The sequence below is a fragment of the Mobula hypostoma genome, chromosome 9 (genome assembly GCF_963921235.1).
Source record: "Mobula hypostoma chromosome 9, sMobHyp1.1, whole genome shotgun sequence".
In the NCBI taxonomy this organism is placed as follows: domain Eukaryota; kingdom Metazoa; phylum Chordata; class Chondrichthyes; order Myliobatiformes; family Myliobatidae; genus Mobula; species Mobula hypostoma.
The window spans coordinates 6297793-6313599 of record NC_086105.1 but is presented as its reverse complement, the minus strand read 5'-3'; the positions used below and the strand labels follow the sequence as shown (position 1 = coordinate 6313599).

At 43.2% G+C, this 15807-nt stretch overlaps 1 protein-coding gene across 1 annotated transcript in view; it reads right to left on the bottom strand.

Annotated features, from left to right (window-relative positions):
* Positions 1-15807, bottom strand: part of LOC134351477 (protein kinase C-binding protein NELL2-like) — a 374438-nt gene that overhangs the window by 25221 nt on the left and 333410 nt on the right. Inside the window, exons 20-21 of the mRNA XM_063057673.1 lie at positions 8650-8790; positions 5322-5515 (exon numbers count right to left, since the gene is read on the bottom strand). Coding sequence (XP_062913743.1) covers positions 5322-5515; positions 8650-8790 — 335 coding nt within the window. The remainder of the gene's footprint in view (positions 1-5321; positions 5516-8649; positions 8791-15807) is intronic.

Genomic DNA, 15807 nt, shown 5'->3' with positions numbered 1-15807 from the left:
TATGGTGACATATATGTACTTTGATAATAAATTTACTTTGAAAGTTAAACTTTGAAACTTCTGTGTACTGAGAACAGAGATGAGAACAGAGGCGTTCTGAGAGGCGGGATTGCGCAGGCGTGTGACGTCGGGCAGTGCAGCGCAGCAGATTTAAAAGGAACAGAGCCTCATAGAGCGGGCAGCGTAGTGAGTCAGGAGCAGAGTGAAGACTTAAGGGCTTTGGCTCAATGGGCTTAGGCGGAAACGGGCGAGGCGAGGAAGGTTTGGCATTCATTTTCTGTTGTTATTTGAGGAGAGGGGCAGTATGAGTGTGAGGGCAGTTTGCTGTTCTTGGTGTCGGATGTGGGAGGCCCTGGAGTCTCCAAGCCTCCCGGACGTCTACATCTGCGCCAAGTGCATCGAGATGCAGCTCCTAAGGGACCGCGCTAAGGAACTGGAGCTGCAGCTCGATGACCCTCGTCTGGTCAGGGAGAGTGAGGAGTTGATAGAGAGGAGTTGCAGGCAGGTGGTCACGCCGACCACAGGAGGCAGACTAGTGGGTCACGGTTAGGAGGGTGAAGGGGAAGAGTCAGGTAATAGAGAGTACCCCGGTGGCTGTGCCCCTTAACAATAGGTACTCCTGTTTGAGTACTGTTGGGGGGGACAGCTTACCCGGGGGAAGCAACAGTGGCCGTGCCTCCGGCACAGAGTCTGGCCCTGTAGCTCAGAAGGGTAGGGCAAGGAAGAGGAGGGCAGTTGTGATAGGGGACTCGATAGTAAGGGGGTCAGATAGGCGATTCTGTGGACGCAGTCCAGAGACCCGGATGGTAGTTTGCCTCCCTGGTGCCAGGGTCCGGGATATTTCTGATCGTGTCCAAGATATCCTGAAGTGGGAGGGTGAGGAGCCAGAGGTCGTGGTACATATAGGTACCAATGACATAGGTAGGAAAAGGGATGAGGTCCTGAAAGGAGAATATAGGGAGTTAGGAAGGGAGTTGAGAAAAAGGACCGCAAAGGTAGTAATCTCGGGATTACTGCCTGTGCCACGCGACAGTGAGAGTAGGAATGCGATGAGGTGGAGGATAAATGCGTGGCTGAGGGATTGGAGCAGGGGGCAGGGATTCAAGTTTTTGGATCATTGGGACCTCTTTTGGCGCAGGCGTGACCTGTACAAAAAGGACAGGTTACACTTGAATCCTAGGGGTACCAATATCCTGGCAGGGAGATTAGCGAGGGCTACTGAGGTGACTTTAAACTAGAATGGTTGGGGGGTGGGAATCAAATTAAAGAGGCTAGGTGTGAGGAGGTTAGTTCACAACAGAGGGATGGGAACCAGTGCAGAGAGACAGAGGGGTGTAAAGTGAGGGTAGAAGCAAAAAGTACTAAGGAGAAAAGTAAAAGTGGCAGGCCGACAAATCCAGGGCAAGCATTAAAAAGGGCCACTTTTCAACATAATTGTATAAGGGCTAAGAGAGTTGTAAAAGAGCGCCTGAAGGCTTTGTGTGTCAATGCAAGGAGCATTCGTAATAAGGTGGATGAATTGAAAGTGCAGATTGTTATTAATGATTATGATATAGTTGGGATCACAGAGACATAGCTCCAGGGTGACCAAGGATGGGAGCTCAACGTTCAGGGATATTCAATATTCAGGAGGGATAGACATGAAGGAAGGGGAGGTGGGGTGGCGTTGCTGGTTAAAGAAGAGATTAATGCAATAGAAAGGAAGGACATAAGCCGGGAAGATGTGGGATCGATATGGGTAGAGCTGCGTAACACTAAGGGGCAGAAGACGCTGGTGGGAGTTGTGTACAGGCCACCTAACAGTAGTAGTGAGGTCGGAGATGGTATTAAACAGGAAATTAGAAATGTGTGCAATAAAGGAACAGCAGTTATAATGGGTGACTTCAATCTACATGTAGATTGGGTGAACCAAATTGGTAAAGGTGCTGAGGAAGAGGATTTCTTGGAATGTATGCGGGATGGTTTCTTGAACCAACATGTCGAGGAACCAACTAGAGAGCAGGCTATTCTGGACTGGGTTTTGAGCAATGAGGAAGGGTTAATTAGCAATCTTGCCGTGAGAGGCCCCTTGGGTAAGAGTGACCATAATATGGTGGAATTCTTCATTAAAATGGAGAGTGACATAGTTAATTCAGAAACAAAGGTTCTGAACTTAAAGAGGGGTAACTAAGAAGGTATGAGACGTGAATTAGCTAAGATAGACTGGCAAATGACACTTAAAGGATTGACGGTGGATATGCAATGGCAAGCATTTAAAGGTTGCATGGATGAACTACAACAATTGTTCATTCCAGTTTGGCAAAAGAATAAATCAAGGAAGGTAGTGCACCCGTGGCTGACAAGAGAAATTAGGGATGGTATCAATTCTAAAGAAGAAGCGTACAAGTTAGCCAGAGAAAGTGGCTCACCCTGAGGACTGGGAGAAATTCAGAGTTCAGCAGAGGAGGACAAAGGGCTTAAGTAGGAAGGGGAAAAAAGATTATGAGAGAAAACTGGCAGGGAACATAAAAACTGACTGTAAAAGCTTTTATAGATATGTAAAAAGGAAAAGACTGGTAAAGACAAATGTAGGTCCCCTACAGACAGAAACAGGTGAATTGATTATGGGGAGCAAGGACATGGCAGACCAATTGAATAATTACTTTGGTTCTGTCTTCACTAAGGAGGACATAAATAATCTTCCAGAAATAGTAGGGGACAGAGGATCCAGTGAGATGGAGGAACTGAGTGAAATACATGTTAGTAGGGAAGTGGTGTTAGGTAAATTGAAGGGATTGAAGGCAGATAAATCCCCAGGGCCAGATGGTCTGCATCCTAGAGTGCTTAAGGAAGTAGCCCAAGAAATAGTGGATGCATTAGTGATAATTTTTCAAAACTCGTTAGATTCTGGGCTAGTTCCTGAGGATTGGAGGGTGGCTAATGTAACCCCACTTTTTAAAAAAGGAGGGAGAGAGAAATCGGGGAATTATAGACCAGTTAGCCTAACGTCGGTGGTGGGGAAACTGCTGGAGTCAGTTATCAAAGATGTGATAACACCACATTTGGAAAGCGGTGAAATCATCGGACAAAGTCAGCATGGATTTGTGAAAGGAAAATCATGTCTGACGAATCTCATAGAATTTTTTGAGGATGTAACTAGTAGACTGGATAGGGGAGAACCAGTGGATGTGGTATATTTGGATTTTCAAAAGGCTTTTGACAAGGTCCCACACAGGAGATTAGTGTGCAAACTTAAAGCACATGGTATTGGGGGTAAGGTATTGATGTGGATGGAGAATTGGTTAGCAGACAGGAAGCAAAGAGTGGGAATAAACGGGACCTTTTCAGAATGGCAGGCGGTGACTAGTGGGGTACCGCAAGGCTCAGTGCTGGGACCCCAGTTGTTTACAATATATATTAATGACTTGGATGAGGGAATTAAATGCAGCATCTCCAAGTCTGCGGATGACACGAAGCTGGGTAGCAGTGTTAGCTATGAGGAGGGTGCTAAGAGGATGCAGAGTGACTTGGATAGGTTGGGTGAGTGGGCAAATTCATGGCAGATGCAATTTAATGTGGATAAATGTGAAGTTATCCACTTTGGTGGCAAAAATAGGAAAACAGATTATTATCTGAATGGTGGCCGATTAGGAAAAGGGGAGGTGCAACGAGATCTGGGTGTCATTATACACCAGTCATTGAAAGTGGGCATGCAGGTACAGCAGGCGGTGAAAAAGGCGAATGGTATGCTGGCATTTATAGCGAGAGGATTCGAGTACAGGAGCAGGGGGGTACTACTGCAGTTGTACAAGGCCTTGGTGAGACCACACCTGGAGTACTGTGTGCAGTTTTGGTCCCCTAATCTGAGGAAAGACATCCTTGCCATAGAGGGAGTACAAAGAAGGTTCACCAGATTGATTCCTGGGATGGCAGGACTTTCATATGAAGAAAGACTGGATGAACTGGGCTTGTACTCGTTGGAATTTAGAAGATTGAAGGGGGATCTGATTGAAACGTATAAAATCCTAAAGGGATTGGACAGGCTAGATGCAGGAAGATTGTTCCCGATGTTGGGGAAGTCCAGAACAAGGGGTCACAGTTTGAGGATAAAGGGGAAGCCATTTAGGACCGAGATTAGGAAAAACTTCTTCACACAGAGAGTGGTGAATCTGTGGAATTCTCTGCCACAGGAAACAGTTGAGGCCAGTTCATTGGCTATATTTAAGAGGGAGTTAGATATGGCCCTTGTGGCTACGGGGATCAGGGGGTATGGAGGGAAGGCTGGGGCGGGGTTCTGAGTTGGATGATCAGCCATGATCATAATAAATGGCGGTGCAGGCTCGAAGGGCCGAATGGCCTATTCCTGCACCTATTTTCTATGTTTCTATGTTTCTATGTTGTTCTATCATTTTGAAATAGGAGCAATGAAAAACAGGGGGAGACGGAGAACAAAGACAATGAGAACTGAGTGTAGGAATAAAGGAATAAGACTTAAGAAAAGAAGAAGGAATCCGAATCAGGTTTAATATTACTGGCAGATGTTGTGAAATTTGTTAACTTTGCAGCAGCAGTACAATGCAGTACCTAGAAAAAAGTGAATTACAGTAAGTACTGTATATAGAGTTAAACTAAGTAAGTAGTCCAAAACATGCAGTGAGGTAGTGTTCGTGGGTTTAATGTCCATTCAGAAATTGGATGTCAGAGGGGAAGAAGCTGTTCCTGAATCGCTGAGTGTGAACCCTCAGGCTGCTGTACCTCCTCCCTGATGGTGGCAATGAGACAATCCTGTGCAGCAGCCCCACCCTCCCACATACCAGATGGTGATGCAGCCAGTTAAAATGCTCTCCATGATGCACCTGCAAAAATTTGCGAGTGTCTTTGCTGATGTATGAAATCTCCTCAAACCCCAAATGAAATACAGCCATCAGTGTGCCTTCTTTGTAGCTGCATCCATATATTGGGTCCAGGATAGATCCTCAGAGATATTGATGCCCGGGAACTTGAAGTTGCTCACTCTCTCCCCTTCTGATCCCTCACCTTATCCTTTCTGAAGTTCACAATCAGTTCTCTAATATTGGGTACAATGTTGTTGTTGTGACACCATTCAACAAAATTGTGCTTTGACGTCACGGAAAGCAACAAAAGTGTTTGGCTGGCTTAGCAGCAAAGGATCTTGCAGTAAATAAAGACTTTGCACCCTAGAGCTGTGGGATTAATAGACTTCAAGGTCAGTTGCAAGCGACACCCCGTCCACATTGACATTGACTTTGTGTCTCGGCACCTGCGGAGCAAAACAAATGTGATAGAAGATGAGCTGACAAGTTGTGTAAGAGCAAACTAACCTGGCAGGAGCACACTGAGCACCTGTCATTGTCCAGCACCCAAATCTGTCCATTGTGTTTTATTCTGCCTTCATGGACGCAGTCTCCAGTACAGTTTTTTCCATGAGGACATCTACAGTCGTAACCTCCCTCGAGATTAAAGCAGACGGTGTCATTGGTGCAACTGTGCCTCCCGGTCGCACATTCATCAATGTCTGGGAAATGACGCATGTTAACTATTTTTTACATGCATATTCAATTAACATAATGCTTCCTCAGCAAATAATATAAACAGTTCTCCCTCATAAAATCTACTAGAGTTAAAATTCATTTACCCAAAATGTTTAATCTAACAAGCATTTGAAAGAAAGTATGATTGATAGATATCCCAAGGAACTGAAATCATTCGTATTTAACTTTTTTTAAAGGGCAACAGCAATTTTCCCTTTTAATAATCACACTTTAATGTGATTACAGTTCATTCCAGTACTATAAAATAATCCATAAACTGGTGACTGTTTAATTCATTCAGCACGATTGAATCGCAGGCTAGCAATGCTTTAGTTATGATTATCACAAACCTCTTCACGAGAAATTTAATAATTACATTTTAACAATTACTTTACTTTATTGTCACCAAACAATTGAGACTAGAGTGTACAATCATCACAGCGATATTTGATTCTGCGCTTTGTGCTCTTTTATTATTGTAAAAGTGGTTGGGTGGCAGTGTGGAGATGCATCTCTACTAAAGGAGGTGTAAGCTGCTCTTTCCCTTCACTAGCCTGTTGGTCACCCTTGGGCAAGGCGTAGCATATGTACCTTTGGGAAAGAGCTGCTACATCCTTCAACTAGCACAGCTGAAGCATTTTTGACCAGCAAGAACTAACCCTTCACATTATACATCCCTATGTTTCTTCATCTATTTTCAAATAACTCTCCAAAACCCACCATAAGCAGACTGTTCACTGTTTATGTAGCGAAAGAACAGGCAGCGTCTTATTGCCAATAATTGTCAACTCAGGTATTGGTTATTCCATCATAAATAAATGTGATGGAGACTTTAATGAAGAACCCTGTCACAATTTGTAAGCCTACAACACAGAATTACTTCACACTCCCGCTTTGATTTTCCTCCCATTCTCTAAATGGAGCTTTGGTCCCAGGTAGTAGGGTGGAGATATGTCTCCACCAAAGGAGGTGTAAGCCACCCCTTCCCTCTGCTAGCCTGTAGGTCACCTTTGGGCAAAGTGTGGCACCTGCCTAGCACCCCCCCCCACCCTGATCAGGGTGGTGTGAAGCAACGGGAGCAGTGATGGATTGTCATATGAACAGCCGGTACATATCACAAGTCCTGGCTATGCGACCACTGACACCGGGCAGACAATCTCTGAAGAGTATTGATGATGTCTGGGGTCACTCATCTTGTAAAGACACTGCCCAGAAGAAGCAATGGTAAACCACTTCTGTGGAAAAATTTGCCAAGGACAATTATGTTCATGATACGACACGACACATAACAAACAAACAAATAGAAGCAGAAACAGACATTGAGCCAGTTTGCAGTTGATCTACAACAATCCTGCAGTCAATGCCATTGTTTTTTCCACAACCACACTAATCTTCTGGAATATTTTCGAAGGAAGCTAGTCATCCAGATGTGACAACTTTGGTACATATATCCAGCAACTCCATGAAAGTCTTTGGTACCTTGAGTTTCAAAAGTCTGTTTCACTGTTTTTTTAATGTCTCTGATACTCACAGACATTTACAATTTATTTGCCTAATTAAAAAAACAAAAAGGATTAAGTTAACAAATAGTTATTTAAAAATACATCAAACTATTCATAATTAATAAAAAGGGTAACTAAAAGGTTTTACTAGGTACATAAAATGATGAGGGGAATAGACAGGGTTAACGCAAACAGGCTTTTTCCACACTGAGGTTGGGTGGGACTATAACCAAAAATCATGGGTTAAGAGTGAAAGGTAAAAAAGTTTAATGGGAACATGAGGGGAAACTTCTTCACTCAGAGGATCATGAGAGTGTGGAACGAGCTGCCAGAACAAGTGATGCATGTGAGTTTGATTTCAACATTTAAGAGAAGTTTGGATAGGTACATGGATGGTAAGGGTATGGAGGGCTATGTCCAGGTGCAGGTCAATGGGAGTAGGCAGCTTAAATGGTTTCGGTATGCACTAGATAGGCTGAAGTGCCTGTTTCTGTGCTGTACTTTTCTATGATTCGCTGACTCTAAAAGCCTTTCAGTTAAATAAACAAGTATAAACAAAAGAAAACTTCCTTGTAGGTGGGTGGTCTGTGCCAACTTTAACAGATGCGAAGCTGAGGGGTTAGAAATAAAGTGTATCGAATCTTCAAGTTCAATAAACTATGGAGTACCCCTATGTGGAGATTAAATGTCCCAGTGTTATCCTTATCCGTGCTGTATTGTATAGACACAGAAGTCCAGAATGCACTGATGCTGCCGTCCAGCGTGCAGTGACCTTTGGAGGGACCACTGGTTAGTTGTCAGTGTAGAAAAGCTCTGACAGACTGTTTGGAAATTGTGATGGTTCAGCTTCTGGTTCATTTATCAATTCTCAGTGTGAGCTGAGGGTTCAGAGTGTGAGTGGGATGCATGGCTAGCGCTGGAGTCCGAGTACGGCCTGTTGGCCAGAGGTAGGGTCAGGAATGTAGGCAGGCTTTCATCTAGGGGTCTGAATGCTTTTTACAAGGTTAAACCTACAAGCTAAAACTCACCAATTTCTATTTCTTACCACCTTTAACTGGGAAAATTATGATGCATTTATCAAGTGTTGAAAGGCCTTGATAAATTGGGGAGGGTGTTTCCAGAGCACCCAGCCTCATAATAGAGGGACATCCTTTTAGAAGGGAGATGAAGAGGAATTTCTTTAGCCAGAGAGTGGTGAATCTGTAGAATTTGTTGCCACAGGTGGCTTTAGGTATATTTAAGACAGAGTTTGATAGATTCTTGATTAGGCAGGGCAAGAAGGCAGAAGATTGGGGCTGAGGCGGAAATGGATCAGACATGATGAAATGGCAGAGCAGACTCGATGGGCTGAATGGCCTATTTCTGCCCCTATATTTTATATTGTTAATGTGTAAAAATAATAAAATAGAACGATGTTCTATCAACATCTGATAGTCTGGAAAATATGCTAGTTTAGTGCCACCAAAGTCCTGAAGGTGCTGGGTTAGCAGACTTTTACTACATATGGAAAAATGTTAGCATTATTTCCGTTAAAAGGTTTGCTTAGTTTCTTTGGGAAACATCTTGTGGCAAGGATTGATAAGAGTAACAGACTTTATTTTTATTTAGACACTGACCTTCACATGTCTCTCCATTTACAGCAAAGAACCCATTGTCATGGTAGCCGTCCCTGCATTCACAATGGTACCATCCAGGAAGGTTGATGCAATTAGCACGGCTGTCACACTGAACAAAGCCCTCCGCACATTCATCAATGTCTGTACAGAGCCGAGAAGGAAAATGTAATATAACACTGTCACTTGAAGTTTTTCACATTAAATAACCAATGCAATCACACATCAATGCTGAAATCTCTGCAAGTGACAATCAAAATCCTTAAAACTAGGTTCAGTTTGTCCCTATATAAAGTCTCTCTGTATGTAAACAAGGCTCTTGCATACTTCCACTACCTGATCTAAGTGATAAAAAGGCGAATGGTCTGCTGGCATTCATAGCAAGAGGATTCGAGTACAGGAGCAGGGAGGTACTACTGCAGTTGTACAAGGCCTTGGTGAGACCACACCTGGAGTATTGTGTGCAATTTTGGTCCCCTAATCTGAGGAAAGACATTCTTGCCATAGAGAGAGTACAAAGAAGGTTCACCAGATTGATTCCTGGGATGGCAGGACTTTCATATGATGAAAGACTGGATCAACTAGGCTTATACTCTCTGGAATTTAGAAGATTGAGTGGGGATCTTATTGAAATGTATAAAATTCTAAAGGGATTGGACAGGCTAGATGTAGGAAGATTGTTCCCGATGTTGGGGAAGTCCAGAACGAGGGGTCACAGTTTGAGGATAAAGGGGAAGCCCTTTAGGACCGAGATGAGGAAAAACTTCGTCACACAGAGAGTGGTGAATCTGTGGAATTCTCTGCCACAGGAAACAGTTGAGGCCAGTTCATTGGCTATATTTAAGAGGGAGTTAGATATGGCCCTTGTGGCTAAAGGGATCAAGGGGTATGGAGGGAAGGCTGGTACAGGGTTCTGAGTTGGATGATCAGCCATGATCATACTGAATGGCGGTGCAGGCTCGAAGGGCTGAATGGCCTACTCCTGCACCTATTTTCTATGTTTCTATAATGATCATCCTACTCTCCCAAAATTTAAATTTCTGTAAACAAAGCTTGGAATGGCATTCAACAGTACAATTTATTTTCAATAGTAATTTATTCTGGGAGTTTAGGTAATGCTTCCAAAGCCACAGAGACATCATGGGCGACCATTCAGAAAGTTCAAAGTAAACCTATTGTCCAAGTACATGCGTTGCCATATACTATCTGAGTTTAATTTTCTGGCAGGCATTCACATGAAAATAAAGAAAGACAGAGTTTATGAAAAACGATAATTAGATTTGTTATTTATAGAACCAAAAGTTTCTGGTTGCTCTGTTTTTGTTGCTAGGTTGTGTGATTTTGATTGGGGCAGACTGGCCCTGCAGTTTGAATGGCACAGAGCTACTGCAGAGTGAGCTGAACTGAATATACCAGCACTGTTCATGATCTGTGGGCTGGTGATTTATATTCTGTGTTTTTAGCTCTTTTTTTGCCACTTGCGTGATTTGTTCTTTTTTTGCACATTGGAGTTTGATGTTTTTCTCTTTGAACGGGTTCCATGGACTTCTTTCATGGCTGCCTCTGGGAAGACGAATCTCAGGGTACATACTCTGATAATAAATATACTTTGAATTTGACAAACAGCCACTGTGCAAAAGAAGATAGATCATGTAAATAATTAAAAGTAAATAAAGAGTTGTTGAATCCTTCAAAAAGAGACGATAGATTGTGGAGTCAGTTCAGCATTGAGCTGAGAGAAGTTATCCACACTGGTTCAGCCCTTCACATCTGTGCAGTTACTTGGCTGATCTTGCACGGGCATTTTCTTTTAGTTCACCACATGTAAACGGGATCCCAAACTACCCTGTGGCTTGTGTGTGGAAACTGGCACTGTTCTTAAAGACAGACCGTTTCCTTAAGTTTACGTACCTCAAACCAGTGATCTAATGGACAGATCTCGGGAATGTACAATGAGAACAAGGAAAAGGAAAGGGCAGAGGAATTAAACAAATACTCTCTGTCGGCCTTCATGGATGACACAAAGATCATCCCAGGAATATTAAGGAATCAAGTGTTAGTAAGATAAATAAGTATTAGCAAAAAATACTACAAGAGAAGTTAATGACCCTACAAATTTATAAATCCCCAAAACCTCAGCAACACGCACAAAATATTGGAGGAACTCAACAGGGCAGGCAGCATCAATGGAGGGAAATGAACAGTTGGCATTTCTGCCTGAGACCCTTTTTCAGGACTGGAAAGGAAGGGGGCAGAAGTGAAAACGGTCAGCCTTTCAACTCTTGACAGCACTTAGTATTTCTCAAGATTTCCAGCATCTGCAGAATCTCTTCCTCCAAGAGGACCACAACCTTATCGTGGTCTCCCATCCACTACATAATGGACTGGTTGGGCACAGGAGCACATGAGCCAGAGACTCATTCCACCGAGTGTTGTAGGAAGTCATTCCTGCCTGTGGCCACCAAACTTTACAACTCCTCCCTTGGAAGGTCAGACACCCTGAGCCAATAGGCTGGTCCTGGACTTATTTTCTGGCATAATTTACATATTACTATTTAATTATTGATGGTTTTATTACTATTTAATTATTTATGGTGCAACTGTAACAAAAACCAATTTCCCTCGGGATCAATAAAGTATGACTATGACTATGGAGGTTTGCATGCCTCAGTGGTCCAGATAGCTATGCTGGGTGGAGTCAGGACTTTATGCTTTGGCTCTTGGTAGGGTCACCCATGCCAAACAGGTCAATGGGTAGAGGCCAGACTAAGAGTCATCAACTGGTCCTCCAGCTTCAGGGGTTCAGCTCAGGGCTAACAACACTGACTGGTAAAACAGAATTGTTAACAGCAATGAAGAATCCTTCTATATCTGAGTGCGACATATTCCTGAATCTCCACCCGAGATGTGCATGACTGACAGGAGTGAAAACCAAGAGGAAGCTACTGACATGATCATTAAGGCCCTGAACACTGCCAGAGATGGAGAACCTTTGTTTTAATGCCAGTGGGCAATGGGCAGTAAGTAAGTAGGCAGATTCTCTTGCATCTCCCAAAAACCTTATACTCAGCTTTACATAGAGCAGAGAATAGTAGAGCACAGTACAGGTCTTTCAGCCCATGATGTTGTGCTAATCCTTTAACTGACTCCAAGATTAGTGTAATCCTTCCCTTCCACATACCCCTCCATTTTAACAGAGCCATACTATTACAAACCTTTGAAAGACAGAAGCTCTGAGTATCATCTTCCAGACTGTGGGCATTGCTTTGGCGTTGGTCAAATTGTTTCCAAAGAAATTATATAAAAGTGACTTATCCTGGCTGCCATATGGGTCAGTTACAATAAGCAAAGCCCAGCCATCTTACTGTCTTGTCCAAACACAAGTAAGGGAAGTGCATAAAATGGACAATCATAAAGAGGAGAACGTCTGAAGATGCTGGAACCACACAGAAAATGCTGGAGGGTCAATGGAAATGAATAAAGAGTCAATGTTTCAGGCTGAGATCCTTCTTCAGGGCTGAGAAGGGAGGTGGAAGACACCAGAATAAAGAGATGGGTGGAGGGGAAAGAGGCTAGCTGGAAGGTGATAGGAGAAGCCAGGGGGGTTGGGAAAGGTCAAGGGGTTTTTGAAGAAGGAATCTAATAGGACAGGACCATAGGAGAAAGGGAAGGAGGAGGAAACCCAGAGGGAGGTGAAAGGCAGGTGAGAAGAGGTAAAAGGTCAGTGAGAAGAGGTAAAAGGTCAGAGTGGGGAACAGAGGAAGGGGAGGTGGATATTTTTTTTCCAGAAGGAAAAGTGCATCAGGTTGGAGGCTATCCAGACAGAATATAAGGTGTTGCTCCTCCCCACCCTGAAGGTGGCCTCCTCATGGCCCAAGAGGAGGCCATGGACCGACATGCCAGAATGGGAATTAAAAAAGGCGATGTTCACGGTGTCCCACTTCCTCAGCAGCCAGTGAAGGAGAGTCTTCACTGGGGTTACGCACCTCTTTTTCAGACTGATTCCCAAAATGTGAAATATGGTCCTGTGCTTACCCGTGAATTGAGTGATAAGCACCTATCTTTCCTGATGCAACAGAAAGCTGTAATAAGCTGCCAGAGGAGGTTGTAGAGCCAAGGACAATTAGAACATTTAAAATATATTTGGACAGCAACATGGATAAGAATGGTTTAGAGGGATTTGGGCCGAATGCAGGCAAACAGGATTAGTGTAGATAGGCATAGTGGTCAGCAGTGAGATGAAGGGTTTATTACTGTGACTCTCTGTAACCCATCAGTTAGGATACAGTCTGCAAACTTAACGAATCAGAAAACCAAATACAATTAGTATTTACTGATATACACATGTAAGCTAAGCAAAATAAGCAGTGTAAATGATTAAATATCAGGGTGTGTTTTGTGAGACAGTCTGCTAAGTATCACAAAATATAAAACGCTGTGCCCATAACATCCACTAAATCTGACAAAGGGCACAGGAGCAGGCCATTTGACTGACCCTCAGTGGCTGCTTTATCAGGCACACCTGGACACCTATCTAATCAGCCAATTATAGGGCAGCAACTCAATGCATAAAAACATACAGACATGGTCAAAAGGTTCAGTTGTTGTTCAGACCAAACATCAGAATGGGGAAGGAAAGTGGTCTAAGTGTCTTTGACCATGGAGAAATCATTGGTGCCAGATGGGGTGGTTTGAGCAGCTCAGAAACTGCTGATCTCCTGGGATTTTCACACATAACAGTCTCTAGAGCGGGCTTTCACAACGTTTTTTAATTCCCTGGAACCCTACCATTAACTGAAGGGTCCACGGACCCCAGGTTGGGAACCCCTGTTCTAGAGTTTACAGACAATGGTGCAAGAAACAAAGAAACACCCAGTGAACACTGGTTTTCTAGGTGAAAGTGTCTTGTTAACGAGAGAGGTCAGAGGAGAATGGCTTCAAGCTGACAGGAAAGCATCAGTAACTCAAACAACCACACATTACAACAGTAGAGTATAGAAGAGCATCTCTGAACACACAACACATTGAACCTTGGATGGGCTACAGCAACAGAAGACCACGAATGTACACTTGAACAGCAGGTACCTAATAAAGTGGCCACTGAGTGTATACCTTGCTCCACTATTCCACAGGAAATAGGCTTCTCTGTCACCTATTATGCATCTGTAGATCACATGCATTCGAGTATCAACAGCAACAAGAGCATGTTCCAGAAGAGCTTTGTGAAGTAATAAAATACAAAATTTCAAGGATATAGATAGGGTAAATGCAAGCAGGCTTTTTCAACTGAAGGATGGGGCTACAACTAGAGGTCATGGGTTAAGGGTGAAAAATGAAAAGTTTAAGGGGAACATGAGAGGAAACCTCTTCACTCAGAGGGTCTGTGAGAGTGTGGAACAAGCTTCCAGCACAAGTGGTGCATGTGATGTCAATTTCAATGTTTAAGAGGAACTTGGATAGGTACATGGATGGGAGGGTTATGGAGGATTATGGTCTCAGTGCAGATAGTTTGGCATGGACTAGATGGGCCAAAGGGCCTGTTTCGGTGCTGTATTTTTCTATGGCTCTAGGCACATGAAATCGCTAGAGGAAATATAACTTTCTGAAAGCAGTTTAAATTACTAAGAGCACAGTGTCTTTGTATTTAAGGTAGCATTCATAGATTACAGGGAAAATTATAAGGGAATGAGATTACTCTTTGAGCTAGCCAAAATAGCCTTAAGAAAAATGTAAAACAAAATATGAAAGCTCATGCTGTTCATGCTTCAGATACGAACACTTGCAATGGAGACTTGTCTGAGTGTCTCTCTGTGTAAAGGCAGTAAGGAAAACATATTTGAGCCCATGGGTCGTTGGCCTCGGAGACATAGCCATGTTGCCCCAAGGAAGAGCCTAGCTGAGGAAATCAAATAAGGATCATCTGCAGGACTGCTGTGCATTTCAGAGAGGAAGGGTATTGGCGACCACAGCTGCTACATTGCCAGGGGGTATTAAACACGGGGGAATCAATACACAAAAATTCTACTTTCGCACAGATGAGAAGTTATCTGTAATTCATCTTCTATGCATATTTGACTTTTCATGTTAAGATCAATGCAGATTCAGTTTTATGATATCCATGCGGAGCAGCAGGAGTTGAACCCCGATTGTCTGTATTGTAAAGCATTGTGCTAACAACCATTACGCTACCATGAAACCTTTCCTCTTACACCTTAAACCTATGCTGTCTAGTTTTAGACTTGCAAGTCTATTTCAATTTCATGCACAATGTCCTCAGGTTGACTATAAAACAAATGTTTTACTGAGATTCTTTAATTAATAAACAACAAAAGATAAAGTATAAATTAACATTATTAAAGGAAATTGTTCAAATGAATATCACTCAGGTCTAATGATTAATTAGTCAACCCAGGATTTAAATGCATAATTAATCCTATTGTGAAAGATTGATTTTTGGATGACGGTTTGATTCAGGGATTAGTCTCTCAGTCAACCACAGGTCAGTCTGTACATTTTAATTGGATGAAAACTAAGTTTTTCTCAAACAGAATGGGTCTTTCTGCCACAATATTGTCCAGGCAGGGAATAACTCCCAATAAGATGACAATTTTTATAAATTTCAATTTGTTCATGGGAGCCAGGCAAATTGGCATCCAATGTCTGACTTCATATACCTGCTCAGAGTTTGAAAGACATGTGACAAGCTGTAAAGGGCTTTGTGATGCCCTTTTGAAGCCCTGTACAGCTTATTGCTATTTGTAGGCCTCCAAGAGGACCACAGTCTTGTTATTGGGTTTCGACACGTGTGTGCCTCAATGACCCGGAGAGCTATGTTGGCTGGAGTCAGGGCTTTATGCTTTGGCTCTTGGTAGGGTCACCCATGCCAAACAGGTCAAAGGGCAGAGGCCAGACTAAGCGTGGTCCACCAAGTCCTCCAGGTTCAGGGGAGTTCAGTTCAGGGCTAACAAACCTGACGGGTAAAATACAATTGTTACGGAAACAGCAATGAAGAATCCTTCTATATTTGAGTGTGACGGTATTCCTGAGTCTCCACCTGGGACTTCCATGACTGGCAGTAGTGAAAACCGAGGGGAAACTACTGTCACAAGGAAGGAAGCTTTGAACACCACCAAGACCAAGACCAAAATTTTGATGGCCACG